This window comes from Tenrec ecaudatus, chromosome 1, assembly GCF_050624435.1.
Source record: "Tenrec ecaudatus isolate mTenEca1 chromosome 1, mTenEca1.hap1, whole genome shotgun sequence".
NCBI lineage: Eukaryota > Metazoa > Chordata > Mammalia > Afrosoricida > Tenrecidae > Tenrec > Tenrec ecaudatus.
This window is the reverse complement of record NC_134530.1, coordinates 10,877,731-10,892,721: the sequence shown is the minus strand read 5'-3', so window position 1 is coordinate 10,892,721 and position 14,991 is coordinate 10,877,731. Positions and strand designations below refer to the sequence as shown.

The 14,991-nt window shown below is 53.5% G+C and overlaps 1 protein-coding gene across 1 annotated transcript in view; it reads left to right on the top strand.

The window, feature by feature from the left end:
• Window positions 1-12,508, top strand: part of MYO1F (myosin IF) — a 43,817-nt gene extending 31,309 nt beyond the window's left edge. Inside the window, exons 20-28 of the mRNA XM_075542668.1 lie at window positions 6,401-6,515; window positions 6,650-6,819; window positions 8,855-9,000; window positions 9,383-9,529; window positions 9,733-9,881; window positions 10,258-10,341; window positions 10,803-10,998; window positions 11,077-11,246; window positions 12,085-12,508. Of these exons, the coding sequence (XP_075398783.1) occupies window positions 6,401-6,515; window positions 6,650-6,819; window positions 8,855-9,000; window positions 9,383-9,529; window positions 9,733-9,881; window positions 10,258-10,341; window positions 10,803-10,998; window positions 11,077-11,246; window positions 12,085-12,161 (1,254 nt within the window). The 3' untranslated portion in view covers window positions 12,162-12,508. The remainder of the gene's footprint in view (window positions 1-6,400; window positions 6,516-6,649; window positions 6,820-8,854; window positions 9,001-9,382; window positions 9,530-9,732; window positions 9,882-10,257; window positions 10,342-10,802; window positions 10,999-11,076; window positions 11,247-12,084) is intronic.
• The last annotated feature ends 2,483 nt before the right edge of the window (window positions 12,509-14,991 follow it).

Here is a 14,991-nt window from a genome sequence, read left to right as displayed (position 1 = left end):
TTGCTCAGCAATGAGACTGAATAGGTAGGGAGAAAGGATACAACCTGACTCACATCTTTCCTGGTTTTAAACCATGCAGTTTTAATCCCTTGTTCTGGTTGGATGACTGTCTCCTGGTCCATGTACAGGGAGGTTCTACATGAGCACAAGGGCGGGCTCTGGAATTCCCATTCTTCCCAGGTTATCCATGGTTCGTTAAGATCCACACAGTTGAATGCCTTTGGTTCATCAAGATAACAAAAGAAAGCATCTTTCTTGTATGCTCTGCTTTCAGCCACGATCCATCTGACACCAACAGTGATAGCCTTTGTCCCACCTCTTCTTCTGAACCCAGCTTGAGCGCTTGCTAGCTCCCCGTCAATGGACAGCTGCGGCCCTTTAAAATTTACCTTCGGCAAAGTTTTACTGGGTTACCCACTAATGATACTGCTCCATACTTTACACATCGCATGGGGTTGCCTGTCTGGAATGGAAACAATGTGGAAGTCTTCCAGTCAGTTGGCCAGGTAGCTGTCTTCCAGACTTCCTGGCACGAGGTAAGTGCTTCCAGTGCTGCACCAACTTGTTGAAACATTTCGATTGGTGTTCCGTCAATCCCTGGAGCCTTGTTGTCGACGAATGCCTTCAGTGCAGCTTAGTTCTTGAATCATATGCTGCCTCTTGAAATGATGGGATGTTGACCAATCCTTTTGGGTGCAGTGACTCTCCGCAACTTCCATCTTCTTTGGATGGTTCCTACCTCATTCAGTGTTTTGCCCAAAGAATCCTTCAATATTGCAAATCGAGGCTTGATTCCCCCACCCCACCCCTTTCAGTTCTTTCCACTGAGACATGCTGAGCATGCTCTCCATTTTGGGCTTTCAAACTCCAGGACTTTTTCTATTTCATTACATAATTTTGTCTTCCGGATCTGCCCATTGAAATTTTCTGTTCAGTGCTATACTTCACCAGTTCTTCCCTTGGCTCCAGCTACTCTATGCTCAAGAGCAAATTTCAGAGTCTCTCCTGACATCCACTTTGGTCTTTGCTTTTCTTCTTCCTTTTTCATGACCTCTTGCTTTCTCCATGAACAATGTTCTTGATGTCACCCACAGCTCATTGGGTCCTCTGTTCAATGTATCAATATCCTCAAAACCGTATTTTGGCTCACATGGACTTGACTTTTAACTTAGACCTGAACTTCCATGTGAGCCACGGATGGTCTGTTTCACAGTCAGGTCCTGGCCTTGTTTTGGTTGGTGCTACTGAGCTCCTGCATGGACTCTTCCCAAAGAAGTAGTTAGTTTGATTTCCGTGTATGCCATCTGGTGAGGTCCACATGCATACACGCCATTCATGTTCCTGATGAACACATATTGGCAATGGCATCACTGGTTTTGCAAAATTCTCTCATGAGATCTCCATTTCTATCACTAAGGCCACAGTTTCCAATTACTGATCCTTCCTCTTAGTTCCCAACTTTTGCATTCCAGTGGCCAATAATTTTCTTGATTGGATGTGTGTTCGCTTTCAGACTGAAGAAGGATTCTTCCATTTCTTCATCAGTCGCTTTAATGGCTTGTGAGTAACTTTGGATCGTTGCATTAACCGGAGTCCTTGATAGGTACATAGATATTATCCACCACAGACAGCACTGTCCTTCAGCATAGATCTTAGAGTGTCTTTTGGTGATGAACAGGACACACCATCCCTCTTGAATGTGTCATTCCTGCCACAGTAAGCCATCTGATCATCTAATTCAGAATGTCCAGCTAGCCACTCATGTCAACTCAAAGAAGCCAGGAATGCTGGTTGTTTATGAGGTCAGTTTCATTTTTTACTTCAAATTTTCCTGGATTCATACGTTGTGCATTCCGTATTCTGATTACTCGTGGATGTTTGCAGCCATTTTGTCTGGGGTTGTGCCACATCAGCAAAGAAAGGTCCCAAAGGCTCCACTCCATTCACATCATTCCGGGCACTGGACATTTGGAAGGCAGTTCTTCCCTCGTCGTGAAGACCTTCCGATGCGAGGGGTTCATCTCCCAGCACGCTTACCAGACCATGTTCTGTGGCTGTTCATAAGGTGTTCCGTTTCTGCTCCCTCAGACATCGGCAGACTCTCCCTTCTTCTTGTCTGCACTTAATCTGGACGCTCCTCTGACATCTGTCCACCATGGATGAGCCCACAGAGGTATTTAAAATGCCAGTGTGTTAGTCCGGGTTGACTAGAAAAACAAATCCAGAGACACTCATATGTGTGTAAGAGAAAAGTTTCTATCGAAGAGCAATTATACATTAAGGAAACATCCCAGCCCAGTCCAGATCTAGTCAAGTCTGATATTACCCCATATGTTGATACTAGTCCGGAAATTCCTCTTTAGACTCACATAGTCATGCAATGACGCCGAATGCAGGAAGATCACAGGTCAGTGGGTGGAAAGTCTTGTGGATCCAGTGGTGGTGAAAACATCTCAGCGCTGGCGTGGGTCTCCACGTGGCTCCTCCAGCTCCAGGCTCTGACTCCATCAGTGTAGCTCCATTCGACTTGTCAATAGGAAAGTGTAGCAGAGAGAGTGTGTCTGGCCTCCAGTGACCTATTTATCTCCTTTGTACCTCCAAATGAAGTCATCATGCTGCGACCTGATTGACAGGCTAGACTCCACCCCTTTGCAAGTTGACAGATTATGGGACTGCCACAGCCAGTGACCTAGCTTCCAGCATCCCAGCAACAGGCAAGCCATCACAGTGACAGACAAGTGGTGGCTGTTGTGTGAAGGCATGGCATTTGGTGTATCCTTTCACTCATCGGTGGGTCCTTGGGCTGTTCCGCCTTTTTGCTATTGTGAATGATGCCACACTGACCATGGTGTGCCTATGGCTACTCATGTTTCTTATTAAGTCTCAAGGGTAATACACCCAGGAGTGGGGTTGCTGGATCCTAAGTTATTTCTCTTAAGGTATTTCTGTTTACAGCTTTTTTGAGGACGTGTTAGACCATTTTTTCTATCATGGACACACTATTTTTTTAAATCATTTTATTAGGAGCTCATACAACTCTATCACAATCCATACATACACCCATTGTGTAAAGCACACCTGTACATTCACTGCCCTCATCATTCTCAAAACATTTGCTCTCCACCCAAGCCTCTGGCCTCAGCTCATTTTCCCTCTCCCTCCTCATTTCCCACCCCCCATGAGCCCTTGATAATTTATAAATTATTATTTTGTCATATCTTACACTGTCCAACGTCTCCCTTCACCCACTTTTCTGTTGTCCATCCCCCAGGGAGGAGGTTATATGTAGATCCTTGTAATTGGTTCCCCCTTTCTACCCCACCCTCCCGATATCGTCCTTCTCAGCACTGGTCCTGAAGGTATCATCTGTCCTGGATTCCCCAGTTCCTATCTGTACACTGACACTACTTTTTGACCCACCAGTAGTGAGTAAGGGTTCCAATGTACCCACATCTTCACCAGCAGTTACTGTTTTCTGCTTTGAGGGGTTGTTTTGTTTTCAACCAATGACATTTCTGCAGGGCTGTGTTTTAATGGCTTCTAAGACACATGCTGGTTCCCATTTCAAAACACCACTGAAAGTGGGGGTGCCGCATATGGAGTTTATGAGCTGGTAGGGGGATCATGAGGTTGGCCCCTTGGGAATCGATAGCAGTGATGGTTTTTTAACCCAGTCTGCCAATTATAAGTCTTCCAACGAGCTAAAGTAAGGTGACTCTGAGCAAAAGTTACAAACAGAACCTGCAAGATGGAGCCTATCCAACCAGTGAAAGTTTACAAGAAATACTAGAAGAAAAGCGCTGGGTGCCACTTCAAACTCTCCTCCTAGCATGTAGCGACCGTGGGCCAGAAGAGCTGCAGGTTTTATTGGGCCCTTCTCCTGAATGTTGACCTTCTTCTAAGGGGTTTTCCACTAGATCTTGTGAGCATCGTAGGCAATAACAGTACATAGCCCGGGTGGTGCTGCCAGGTAAGCACTGGCCTGTGAATGCAAGGTTGACCAGGCACACACACCCATCAGCTATTCTGCAGGAGCAAGATGAGGCTACCTGCTCCCCTAAAGAGCTCCAGCCTCAGAAATCTTATTGCAGCCTTCCGGATGGATTACAACTCCATGTAAAGAAAGCAAGCAATCCTCACCATGGACCAATAGGGAACATCGTAATAAACGGGAGAAAAGATTGAGGTCACGGATTTCATCTTGCTTGGAATCACAAGCGATGCTCATGGAAGCAACAGTCAAATGAAGTCAAACGATGCGTTGCATTGGGTAAATCTGCGGCACAAAACCTCTTTTAAAGAATGCAAAGCACAGAGGTGTCACTTTGATGATTACGATGTGCCTGGCCCAAGCTATGAGATGTTCCATAGACATATACAGGAGGAAAACGAGGCCTCCTAGTCCCATAAAGAGGCAGTCTTGGAAGCCCACGGGGGCAGTTCGACCCTGTCCTATAGGGTCACTATGAGTTGGCATGGCCTCCATCGATGGCATTGAGTTTGGTTTCATATGCAAGTGAAAGTTGGACACTGAATAAGGAAGACCCAAGAAGAACCGATGCATTTAAACTATGCTGCGGGCAGCGAGCATCGGAAGAACAAACCCATGTGTCCTGGAAGAAGTACAGCCAGAGTGCTCCTGAGAGGCAAGAAGGGTGAGATGTGGTCTCACGTACTTTGGATGTGTTGTCAGGAGGGACCAGTCGCAGGAGAAGGCCATCCTGCTTGGTAAAGTGGAGAGTCACCGAAAAAGAGGAAGGCCCTTGATGAGATGGACAGCCACGGTGGCGGCCACGGTGGGCTCAGTCCTAACAGCAGCTGTGAGCGGGGCAAAGGACTGCACTGTGCTTCATTCTGTTGTCCATGGAGGGGGTGGGGGGAGCTGTGCATCAGAATGGACTGGACACCACCTAACAATATGGGTCAAGTGCTTCCGAAAGGTCACAGCCATAACAATTTGATGGAGCACAGTTCTACTCGGAAACACAGAGGGTCTCTGTGAATTGAATCATCTCAATGGCAATGGGTCTGGGCCAGCTTGGGTTTGTTTCGGGCCCTGTGGAAAACTATTGACCCTATGAGGTGCTGTTGGGTGCCACTGAGACCATCCCAACTCACAGTACCCCATGGGACAGAGGACACCTGCCCCCACAGGGTTTTTCCTGGCTCTGTCTTCTCAGAAGCAGTTCACTAGGTCTCTCTCCCGGAGAGCTGCCAGTGCCCCTCCCCCATGCAGTAAAGCAACACAAAACCAACCATCAAAACCCCATTGCCGCTGTGTTCCCACTACTGTCTCCCACTACTTTGTCTACTTCCTCCTCTGGACTCTCTAACCCATTGCCTTGACTCACAGACAATGCCCAATACGATGGGGTTTATTAAGGAAGTACAGTGCAGGTGAGAAATGCTCAGGATTCCATCAGGATGCGTTACCAAGTTCCTTCAGGGCTGCCAATAAATGCCCAAAGGGCACGCCACTCCCCTGTAAGCCTCAACCCGAAGGTGTTCAGTTCAAAAGCATCAGGGTTGGCGAAGTCAGCTCCCTGAATTAAGTGCCCAGAGACACCCCACTCCACAAGCCAGCCTCCTGTCCCCCAAGTACTAAGTTTTTTGGTCTCTGGGCTGGAGGTCCACTGCTCTGTCTCATGCTGACTCCTGGTTCTGCTACTGCTGCTGTCACAGCTGTCTGCGGGATCCAGGAGGTTCACTGCGCAGGGGTTTGGGGGTCTGGAGGACTCGTGCCACTTCCTGGTTCTGGCTGGTAGTGAGATGGCCCCTCCTGCATCTCAGAGGGTTTGATACCCACCAGGATGGCCATCCCCAGGAGTCGTGTTCACAAGCACTCAGGTGGATCCTGTCAGCGTCTCCAGCATCTCCCGCGCCTTCTTACCCAGGCCCAGGCAGGAAAAGGTGGTTTGGTGGGAGTCGCCTAGACGCTGGCTGCAAGAGCCACATGAAGTGATTCGCCGCCCCTGCAGGCACCAAGTCCAGTTCAACTGTGGTTGCTCTGTGGGTTAAGCACTGCGCTGCTCATCTGCAAGGTCAGCAGTGGAACCCACAGGCTGCTCTGTAAAGATCGCAGCCTCACAAACCCCTCGTCACAGTTCTACTCTGTCCTCTGAGGTGGGTGCTGTGCTTTTAGAGATGGGAAACCGAGGCCCAGAGCCCTCAAAGCCTCATAGCTAGTAAGTGTCAAAGCTGAGAGGCCAGGGCAAGTCCACAGTGCCCTGGAGAAGTCTTGGGTCCACTGACAGAAGGCAAATGCATTCAGACCCAGGTAGGACTGTACATGCCTGCAGGTGTGTGTGAGCAAGCAAGGGTGGATGGGGGTGGGACGCCCCGGGAAAGGATGCCTCAGGCCCCTGGGGAGACCCCAGCCCTTTGGCCTTCTCGCCCCTAGCTTTTCCTCCTGGAGGAGATGCGGGAACGCAAGTTTGACGGCTTTGCCCGCACCATCCAGAAGGCCTGGCGGCGTCATGTGGCAGTCCGGAAGTACGAGGAGATGCGGCAGGAAGGTGAGGTTGGCGGGGAGAGTAGGGAAGGGGAGGGGAGAGGAGCGGGATGGGCCCGGAGGAGCAGTACACCGTCACCAGACTCCCTGACAAGAGCAGGCCACAGTCACCCAAGCCGTACCCCGTGCCCCTAACAGCCTCCAACATCCTGCTCAACAAGAAGGAGCGGAGACGGAACAGTATCAACCGCAACTTCGTCGGGGACTACCTGGGGCTGGAGGAGCGGCCGGAGCTGCGGCAGTTCCTGGGCAAGCGCGAGCGGGTGGACTTTGCCGACTCGGTCACCAAATACGACCGGCGCTTCAAGGTGAGACACTGGCAGCTGGGCCGGGCCGCTGGCCGTAGCCTGGCACCCCTGGCACAGCTGCACTCTCACCAGCTTCAGACTCCTCCGTCCACAGGTCTATAGGAAAATGAGCCCAGATAAGAACTGTCCATCAACTATGCCTTTAACTATCCTAAATACCTCTGTCCCTTGGATGCACCTGTTACCTGGCATCGGCACCCTATCCAGAGGTATACACACCTAGTCTAGATATGCCTATCCCACCACATGTACACCCACCCCTGGCCAAGTCACACCTGCCCGTGGGTACATGCTCAAATCAACCTAGATAAGAACTGTTCACCAAACATGCCTTCACCTAACCCAAATACATCTATCAGATTCATTGGGCACAGATACCTGGCCCAGACACACCTGTCTATGAGTTTACATTCATCTTGTCCCAAAGACCTCACCTATGCTGGACATACCTATCCAACAGGTACATCCTCACCTAAATTCAATACACTTGCCAATCAGCTGTGCCTTCGCTCGGCCCAGATAGATTTATCCACAGGTACGTTCGTCAGGCCCAGGCAGCCTCATCCGCAGGTACAGGGCCAAATGACCCAGAACTGATCACAAGTATATTCTCAACCTGGTCTACACCATTCTCTCCACAGGTGTACCCCCCACCAGATCCATACACAGTGACTTGGTTAAACAGCCAGACACCCTCACCAAAGATCTATCCACACCTGGTCCTGATAGCCCTGACCCCAGGTATGCGCGGCTCACCTGGCCAAGATACCTCTGTCCACAATGCACGCATACCTGCGCAGTATCCCCTCACCTGGACTTGACATCTGGGCATGCTCACCACAGCTCTGTCCTCACCTGGCTCAAACACACCTACCCACCAGGTACACCCTCGCTCAACCCGCAGTACTTACTACTCATGCCCGAGGCACTGAGAGCTCTCTGTGATGGGTCACCAAGGTCACCTGCAGATCTTCACCTGAATGGACATACATTGTCCGCCTGCCTTAGGCAAGTTTATGTGGGAAGTACACGCTCCCCTGATCTTCATACCTTCTCACCTGGAGTCTGCCAGATAGACCCTCATCTGGCGTATACACCTTCACCTGTCCCAGAAATACCACATCTGTACAACCTCATACCCCAAACGTTCTTACAAGGCCTAGCTACCTTCACCTGATCCATACACATTCACCTGCTTTGGGCAGGTCTCTGTGGCAGGGGCACCCTCAATTGACCTGTAGCCGATCACCTGGTAGACATTTTCAGCTAAACATGGTTTCCAGTGACTGAAGGTCCACCTCAGAAAACTTGCAAAGATCTTCCCTGGGCCCAGACACCACCTTCCATCAGTTGTGCCTTCACCTGTCAACACACACCTGCTCCTTACTCCCTCTCATGGCGCAAATACCTTTACCTGGTCTCTACACCTTCACCTGAACCATACACGTTCATGGGCTGCAGGTATTTTCAGCTGCTCCAAGCACTCTCATCTGGCCCAGCGAACACTGTCACCTTACCTGCACCTGATCACTGTCCCAGACACCCATTTCTAGCCAATATCCCTTCCCTTCACCTGGTGGCATAGGGAGTTACCCATTGGGCTGTTAACCACAAGGTCAGCAGTTCAAGCCCACCAGCCACTCTACAAGAGAAAGATGAGGCTCTCTGCTCCCATCAAGGTTTACAGTCTCAGAACTGACAGGGCCGTGTACTACTCTATCCTACAGGGCCACTGTGAGTCGCAAATTGGCTCGACAGCAGGAAGTTTGGTTTCTTAGTTACCACAGCATTCATGGGAAAATGGAATTAAGGGATCATGGAATTTTCCCACACTCTTTAAAGCATTCTCCTACGTTCAGCTGGAGGAACACTGTTACCTGGGCCACTTGCCCCATTCAGCCAGCATACACTCACCTAACCTGCACACTGTCACCTGATCCACCAGCCCCACCACTCTGTCCGGTGCTGACCCACATTGGTCAGGCTGCCCGGGCCCAGGGCTCCAGCCATCAGCCTGTGGTTTCCCCTCCCACAGCCCATCAAGCGGGACCTGATCCTGACCCCCAAGTGTGTGTATGTGATCGGGAGGGAGAAGGTGAAGAAAGGGCCCGAGAAGGGTCAGGTGCGGGAGATCCTGAAGAAGAAGCTCGAGCTCCCAGCCCTGCGGGGAGTCTCTCTCAGGTGAGGCCGGCTCCCCACCCGTCCCACGGTCAGTCTTCCTTACCCCCTTGTTCACCCTGAGCTATACCTGTCACCTTCTCCTGACACTCACTTCACCTGCCAGTGCACTTGTGACCATTAGTTGGCAACAACTTCTGCTCCCTCACTGTTCCTTTTTTTTCCCCCCTCACTGTTCCTTAACTAGATGTCACCCAGCCTTAATCGGCACCGTTCTGTTGTCCCTTGCCACCTCTCCCTTTCCCTGGCTTGTGTCACTTGTCCCTGACTTGACCTTCTCTTCACATGTATATTCTGCAGTCATCCTCACTTGTAGCTTACCTGTCTTATCTGTCACCCTCACCTGGGCCTCCTGGTCACCCTCATCTGCCTTTGCTCATCCCAGCACCCGGCAGGACGACTTCTTCATCCTTCAGGAGGATGTGGCCGACAGCTTCCTGGAGAGCATCTTCAAGACCGAGTTCCTCAGCCTCTTGTGCAAGCGCTACGAGGAGGCAGCAGGGCGGCCCTTGCCCCTCACCTTCAGCAACACGTACGCCCCCCACCACCACCACCACCACCACTGCCAGCATCCCCGGGGGGGAGGCCTGGGCTGGTCTGAACACAGTGCCCACCACGCCCTCCCCTCCCCACAGGCCATAGCCCACCTGTGCCTTTACCGTCCCCCACCCCCACTCAAGGTACTGGGGAAGGGTCCCTGACCTCTACCCTCACAGCTTCCTCCCCTCCCCACAGACTACAGTTCCGGGTGAAGAAGGAGGGCTGGGGCGGGGGCGGGACCCGCAGCGTCACCTTCTCCCGTGGCGTGGGTGACGAGGCTGTACTCAAGGCCAGCAGCCGGGCCCTCACTGTCAGCGTGGGCGACGGACTGCCCAAGAACTCCAGTGAGTCTGCGTGGGACTGGGGGGCGGGGTCTAGGAGAGGTGGAGACAGGGTGGGAGCCAATCAGGGTCGTGGGCGTGGCCAGTGACGCTGATAGCATAGACGAAGACCCTAGGGTGACCAATGAGTGGCCACGAAGTGAAAGGGGCGTGGTCGGATTCAATGAGGCGAGCCAATGGCAATAGGGCTGGTCCCTGTGGGGGTGTGGCCAATTAGTAGGCGGACCAGGGTTCTAGGTAGAAACTGAGGGTAGGGATGGAGTTGGTAAAACCTGAATGGGCCGGGTGTGAGGGGCCACAGGGAGGTCTGAACAGCCAGTGAGACCAAGCGCTAGGGCCTTCTTGACACCCCTCCCCCCAAAATCTTTACCCCCTTCAGAGCCAACGCGGAAGGGACTAGCCCAAGGAAAGCCAAGAAGGGCAGCTCCAGCCCCTACCCGGGCAGCCCCCGGGCCCCCCAGAGGTGAGGAGATCCCTGCCCGCCAAAGTGTTTTCTGCCTCCTGTGGGCCCCATTGCCTGAGCTAGACCCGTTAGTCCATGCGGATCTAGCAAGCCCAGCCGCCAGGACTCTTCAAGGCTCACCATTGCCTGCAGGCTAGCACTCCGCTCACCTACCTCTCCTCTCACTCTGCCCTCCTGTATCCCAGCTGAACATGTGTTCTTCTCGCGGGATCTTTGCTTGGGCTGTTCTCTGCCTAAATCACCACTAGTCACACCACTTCCTAGGCACCTATTCATCCTCCAAGACCTGTCTACAAAAGGCCACTTACTGAGAGGCAAAGGGGGCTTCCTCCTGAAGCACTTTTCTAGTCCTGGGTTTCTCCCTGTGGTCCAGTCCTCACTGTACTGGGTGGAGGGAAGTGGGTGCCTCCTCTCTGACCGGGGACCCCTGATCAACGTTCCCACCTTTGCTCCCACCCTAGGCATGAGTCCCAATGGGGTGCCACCCTCGGCCAGAAGGGGCCCCAACCCCCTGGAGCTCATAGCTAAGCAGGGCTCCCAGCGGCCTCCCCAAGGCCCTCCAGCTTCCACAATGGGGGCCAACAGACGCCCCCGAGCCCAGACCCCCTCGGAGCACAACACAGAATTCCTCAACGTGCCTGACCAGGGTGTGGCCGGGTAGGTAGGGGGTTCCTGGAGGTGGGCAGGGGCCAAGGGCATGTCATGGGTAGTGACGAGTGTCTACTGTGCCCCCAGCATGCAGAGAAAACGCAGTGTGGGGCAGCGACCCGTGCCGGGCGTGGGCCGGCCCAAGCCCCAACCTCGGACCCACGGTCCACGGTGCCGTGCACTGTACCAGTACATCGGCCAAGACGTGGATGAACTGAGTTTCAACGTCAACGAGGTCATCGAGATCCTGTTGGAAGGTGTGTACCAGCCGGGGCTGAGGGAATGTAAACCCCGACAGCCTGGCAGGCCCCCATGACTGCATACCCTTCAGGGGTGAGGCCTCAGGGCACCCCTCCATTGGACTGCATATGCTGGAATGTCAGGCTCTGCAGGTCACGGGGGACCCAGGCTTCCTTGCACCACACCCTGTATCCAAGCCTCACAGCAAAGCCCACCTCACAGACCAACCCCCACCCACCCACCCCTGTGAAAGGAGATGTGGGGTCGGGTCTGGGTGGCCCAGGCCACCTTCTATTTTAGTCCCCTTGGCTGCCCCAGAGGTGCCTGGCACCCAATGGCATCCTCAGTAAGTGGATGGAGGACTGGGTGGGGACAACCAAAATCGTTCGACCACTAACCAAAAGGTTGGTAGTTCAAACCTACTGAGAGGCACCTCGAGAGGAAAGCCTTCTGAAAGGCACCAGCCATTGAAAACCCTGGTGGACAGTTCCACTCTGGTACAGGTGGGCTTGCCATGATCGGTGATGCCTCAATTGCCATTGGTCAGTCAGTTGGCTGGCCTTTTGATTGGCAGGGAGAAGGGGAGATTGATTACCTGGGGGCCAGACTCCTGGTCATTCTTGGGTCCACCCTGGGGCTTGGGAGTGGGGGGAAGTTGTGGGAGAACCTGGATGTGGGAAGACCGAGAGGGAACGTTCTAGAAGACCACAGAGTGTACGCACATGTCTACCCATGCACCAGTTGACAGCCCGTCAGCGCCAGCCCTCAGTCGGGTCACAGGCGTGGAGATGAGCCCCACAGACGCAGGGGTAGCCTCTTGCACCAACGCACACACCCTTTCTCCCTCTCTCGCAGACCCCTCAGGCTGGTGGAAGGGCCGGCTGCATGGCCAGGAGGGTCTCTTCCCTGGAAACTATGTGGAGAAGATCTGAGCTGGGGCCCGTGACTCTGCCTGAACCCCCGACTTCTGACCAGAGCCCGGACCAGTGACGGGAGCCCCATGGGGGTGGGCCGGAAACCAGCGATGCAACCCTGGGTCTGCGGGCCGCTCAGCCCTGCACGCCTACCCCAGGCCTGGCCTCCCCACGTCCCACCCGCTGCCTGGGCCTCTGCTTCCGCCTGCGTCCAAAGGGGTGGACAGTGGAACCTACCACCCAGCTGCCTCATGATGGCCGAGCGATCCGGGTCCCATCAGCGAAGTGCAACCACAGTCGGGACTGACGTGCTCGGCCCCCGCTCTCCGCCCATCAGGGCAGCAAGAAGTTATTTGCCCCACGAAAGCCAGATACAAAATTGATCAATAAACATCTTTAAGTATTTGAAGTTACTGAGTGCCATCGACAAGGACAAGGTGCTCCTCACTTTACAACAGCCACAGTAAGGCAGCACTGTCCCATTTTCCAGGTGGGAATATAGAGGCTCGGAAGAGTTCAGTCCCGTGCCTGAGTCTCCACCTTGTCTGACCACCTCCTGTAAGCTCCAGTCAGCCCCATGTCGCCGTCCAGAAGCCACGTTGCGCCTTCCTACAGGAAACCGTTGAGCATGCCTCTTGGGCCCTGAGTCTGCAACTCTGAAATCCACCCAGCCTCCCCCCCACACCCCACCCAATACTCACCCCGGCCCCTACCCCATGTCTCTGCACAACTGGTCCTCTCCTGCATGGGGTGGGACTGACTCTGAGGGCTGGGTTTCCTGTGCATCCTGTGGGTGAAGGAAGTCAGCCCTGTTAGGGGTCACCCCACTCATGCCCAAGCCTGACTTGGGAGCTGAACCATCTGTGTTTCCTGTGGGCCTCGCTGGGACCCAGGTGTCTACCCATGAGCTGAACCCATGACCCAGCTCCCTACCAGCGCCCTGTGCTCGGCCCCTTGTGGAGCGGAGAGCCAGGCAAAGACCCTCCCAGCTCCATGGGATTCAGACTGGGGGCAGAGCGGGATGAGGGGTGCTGAAGGGGACCCTGAAGGCTGGGCGGGGGTGGGGGGCTGTTAGTCTACGCTGATCTTAAATACAACATTCAAGCCACACTAGAGCATACCCATTGTCATCAACCATCACGAGTTGCCGGGTAGACATGTTCTGTAAGGTGCTCTAGGCCATCCTCTTTATGGACAGGAGGCCTGGGGGGTGATGGTAAAGCCCATGCCTGCGAGCAGAACCCATGGTGGTTCCGACCCACCCCAAGGCCCCTTGGGAGAAAGACCAGGTGGTCGCTCCCTTTCAGATGGATGGTGGCGGTGGTCCTGACTCGTGGTGACCCTGTTAGGCTTGGTCCTGTTCCATCCTTCCGTCCTCCCGACAGGTCCTTCTGTTTGAGCCCATTGCCGCAGCCACTGGGTCCAGCTGTCTTGTCCAGGGCCTTCCTCTTTTTCGCTGCCCCTGCACTTTACCAAGTATGGTGTCTTCCTCCAGGGACTGGTCTCTCCTGACAACATGTCCCAAGTCTGTAAAATGAAGTCTCAATCTGTGCCTCTAAGAAGCATTCTGACTGTACTTCTTCCAAGACCGATTTTTTTTTTTTTTCGTTCTTTTGGCGGTCCGGGGTATTTGTCTTCTCCAACACCGCAACTCAAGAGCATGCATTCTTCTTCGGCCTTCCTTAGTCAATGTCTAACCTTCAACGTGCTTATGAGGCGATTGAAAAAGCGCACCCCGGTCCTCAAAGTAACCTCCTGGCATTCAACACTTGAAAGCGGCCGTCTGCAGCAGATTCGCCCAATGTGATGCGCAGCTTGATCTCGTGGCAGCTGCTTCCGTGAGCACTGGTTGTAGACACAGGCAAGACGAAATCCCGGCCAACTTGCATCTTTTTCTCCATTTATCACGCTGTTCCCTATTGGTCCGGTTGTGAGGATTTGGGCCTTCTTTACACCGAGTTGTCATCCATCCAGAAGGCCGAAGTGCCTGATCTAGGTACTGTCAAATCCGCCCAGACCCGGTGGCAGGTGGAAACCTGTCAGAGAAGGAAAACTCAGATATACCCCCAGTAATCAGTGGCCCGCAGGGTGCTAGAACGTGGTAAGACAACACCCTGTCAAAACAAACTGGCAAGGCCCCGGTAAACAGGGCAGCCCCATCAAGTCCCAGCTCCCACAGGCTGCACGGTGGGGCAGAAAGAAATGCTGCCCGCCCGACCCCATCACCCTCGTCTTCCCCCAAGGGACAGTACCTGGGTTGGTTTGACTCATCAACCTTGTACTTGCCCCACGCCACCACCAGTGCACCTAATCCTCATGTCAGTAGGCCCGTGAGATTCCGGGCGGAAAACCCCAGGTGTGGAGTTCTCCTCCATCTCATGGGGTCTAAATGTGTTGAAGTCTACTCAATGGCATCCAACGATAATGTTTGTGGCAACAGACCACCAGGCCTGGTGGGGCGGGTCCACCAAGCTCTAGGCTAGCAGCCAAGGGCAAACCACATGAGCCACCCAGGGATTCACACGTGACACAGAGGGATCTGGCCTTTGCTGGGGGGACATCCAGTCAGAACACACCTCCCGGAGTAGGGGGAGGATGTCCCAACAAAGGCTGTTCACCAGAACTTTCTGCAAGCTCTGTGGCCACCACCCTTCTGGAACGCTGAGCATGGCTGGGGCGGGAGTGGGGGGTGCACGAAGGGTGGGTGTAAAACCAACCTACTCAGGGCTGCAAACTGGGTGTCCACGACCTTGGTATCGGCCAATCACTTTAGCAAACTATTGACTATACTTAGTCCCTTTCGTGTCCTATTTACTCTTTCACTTCGCCGCACTAGGCTGTCATAAAA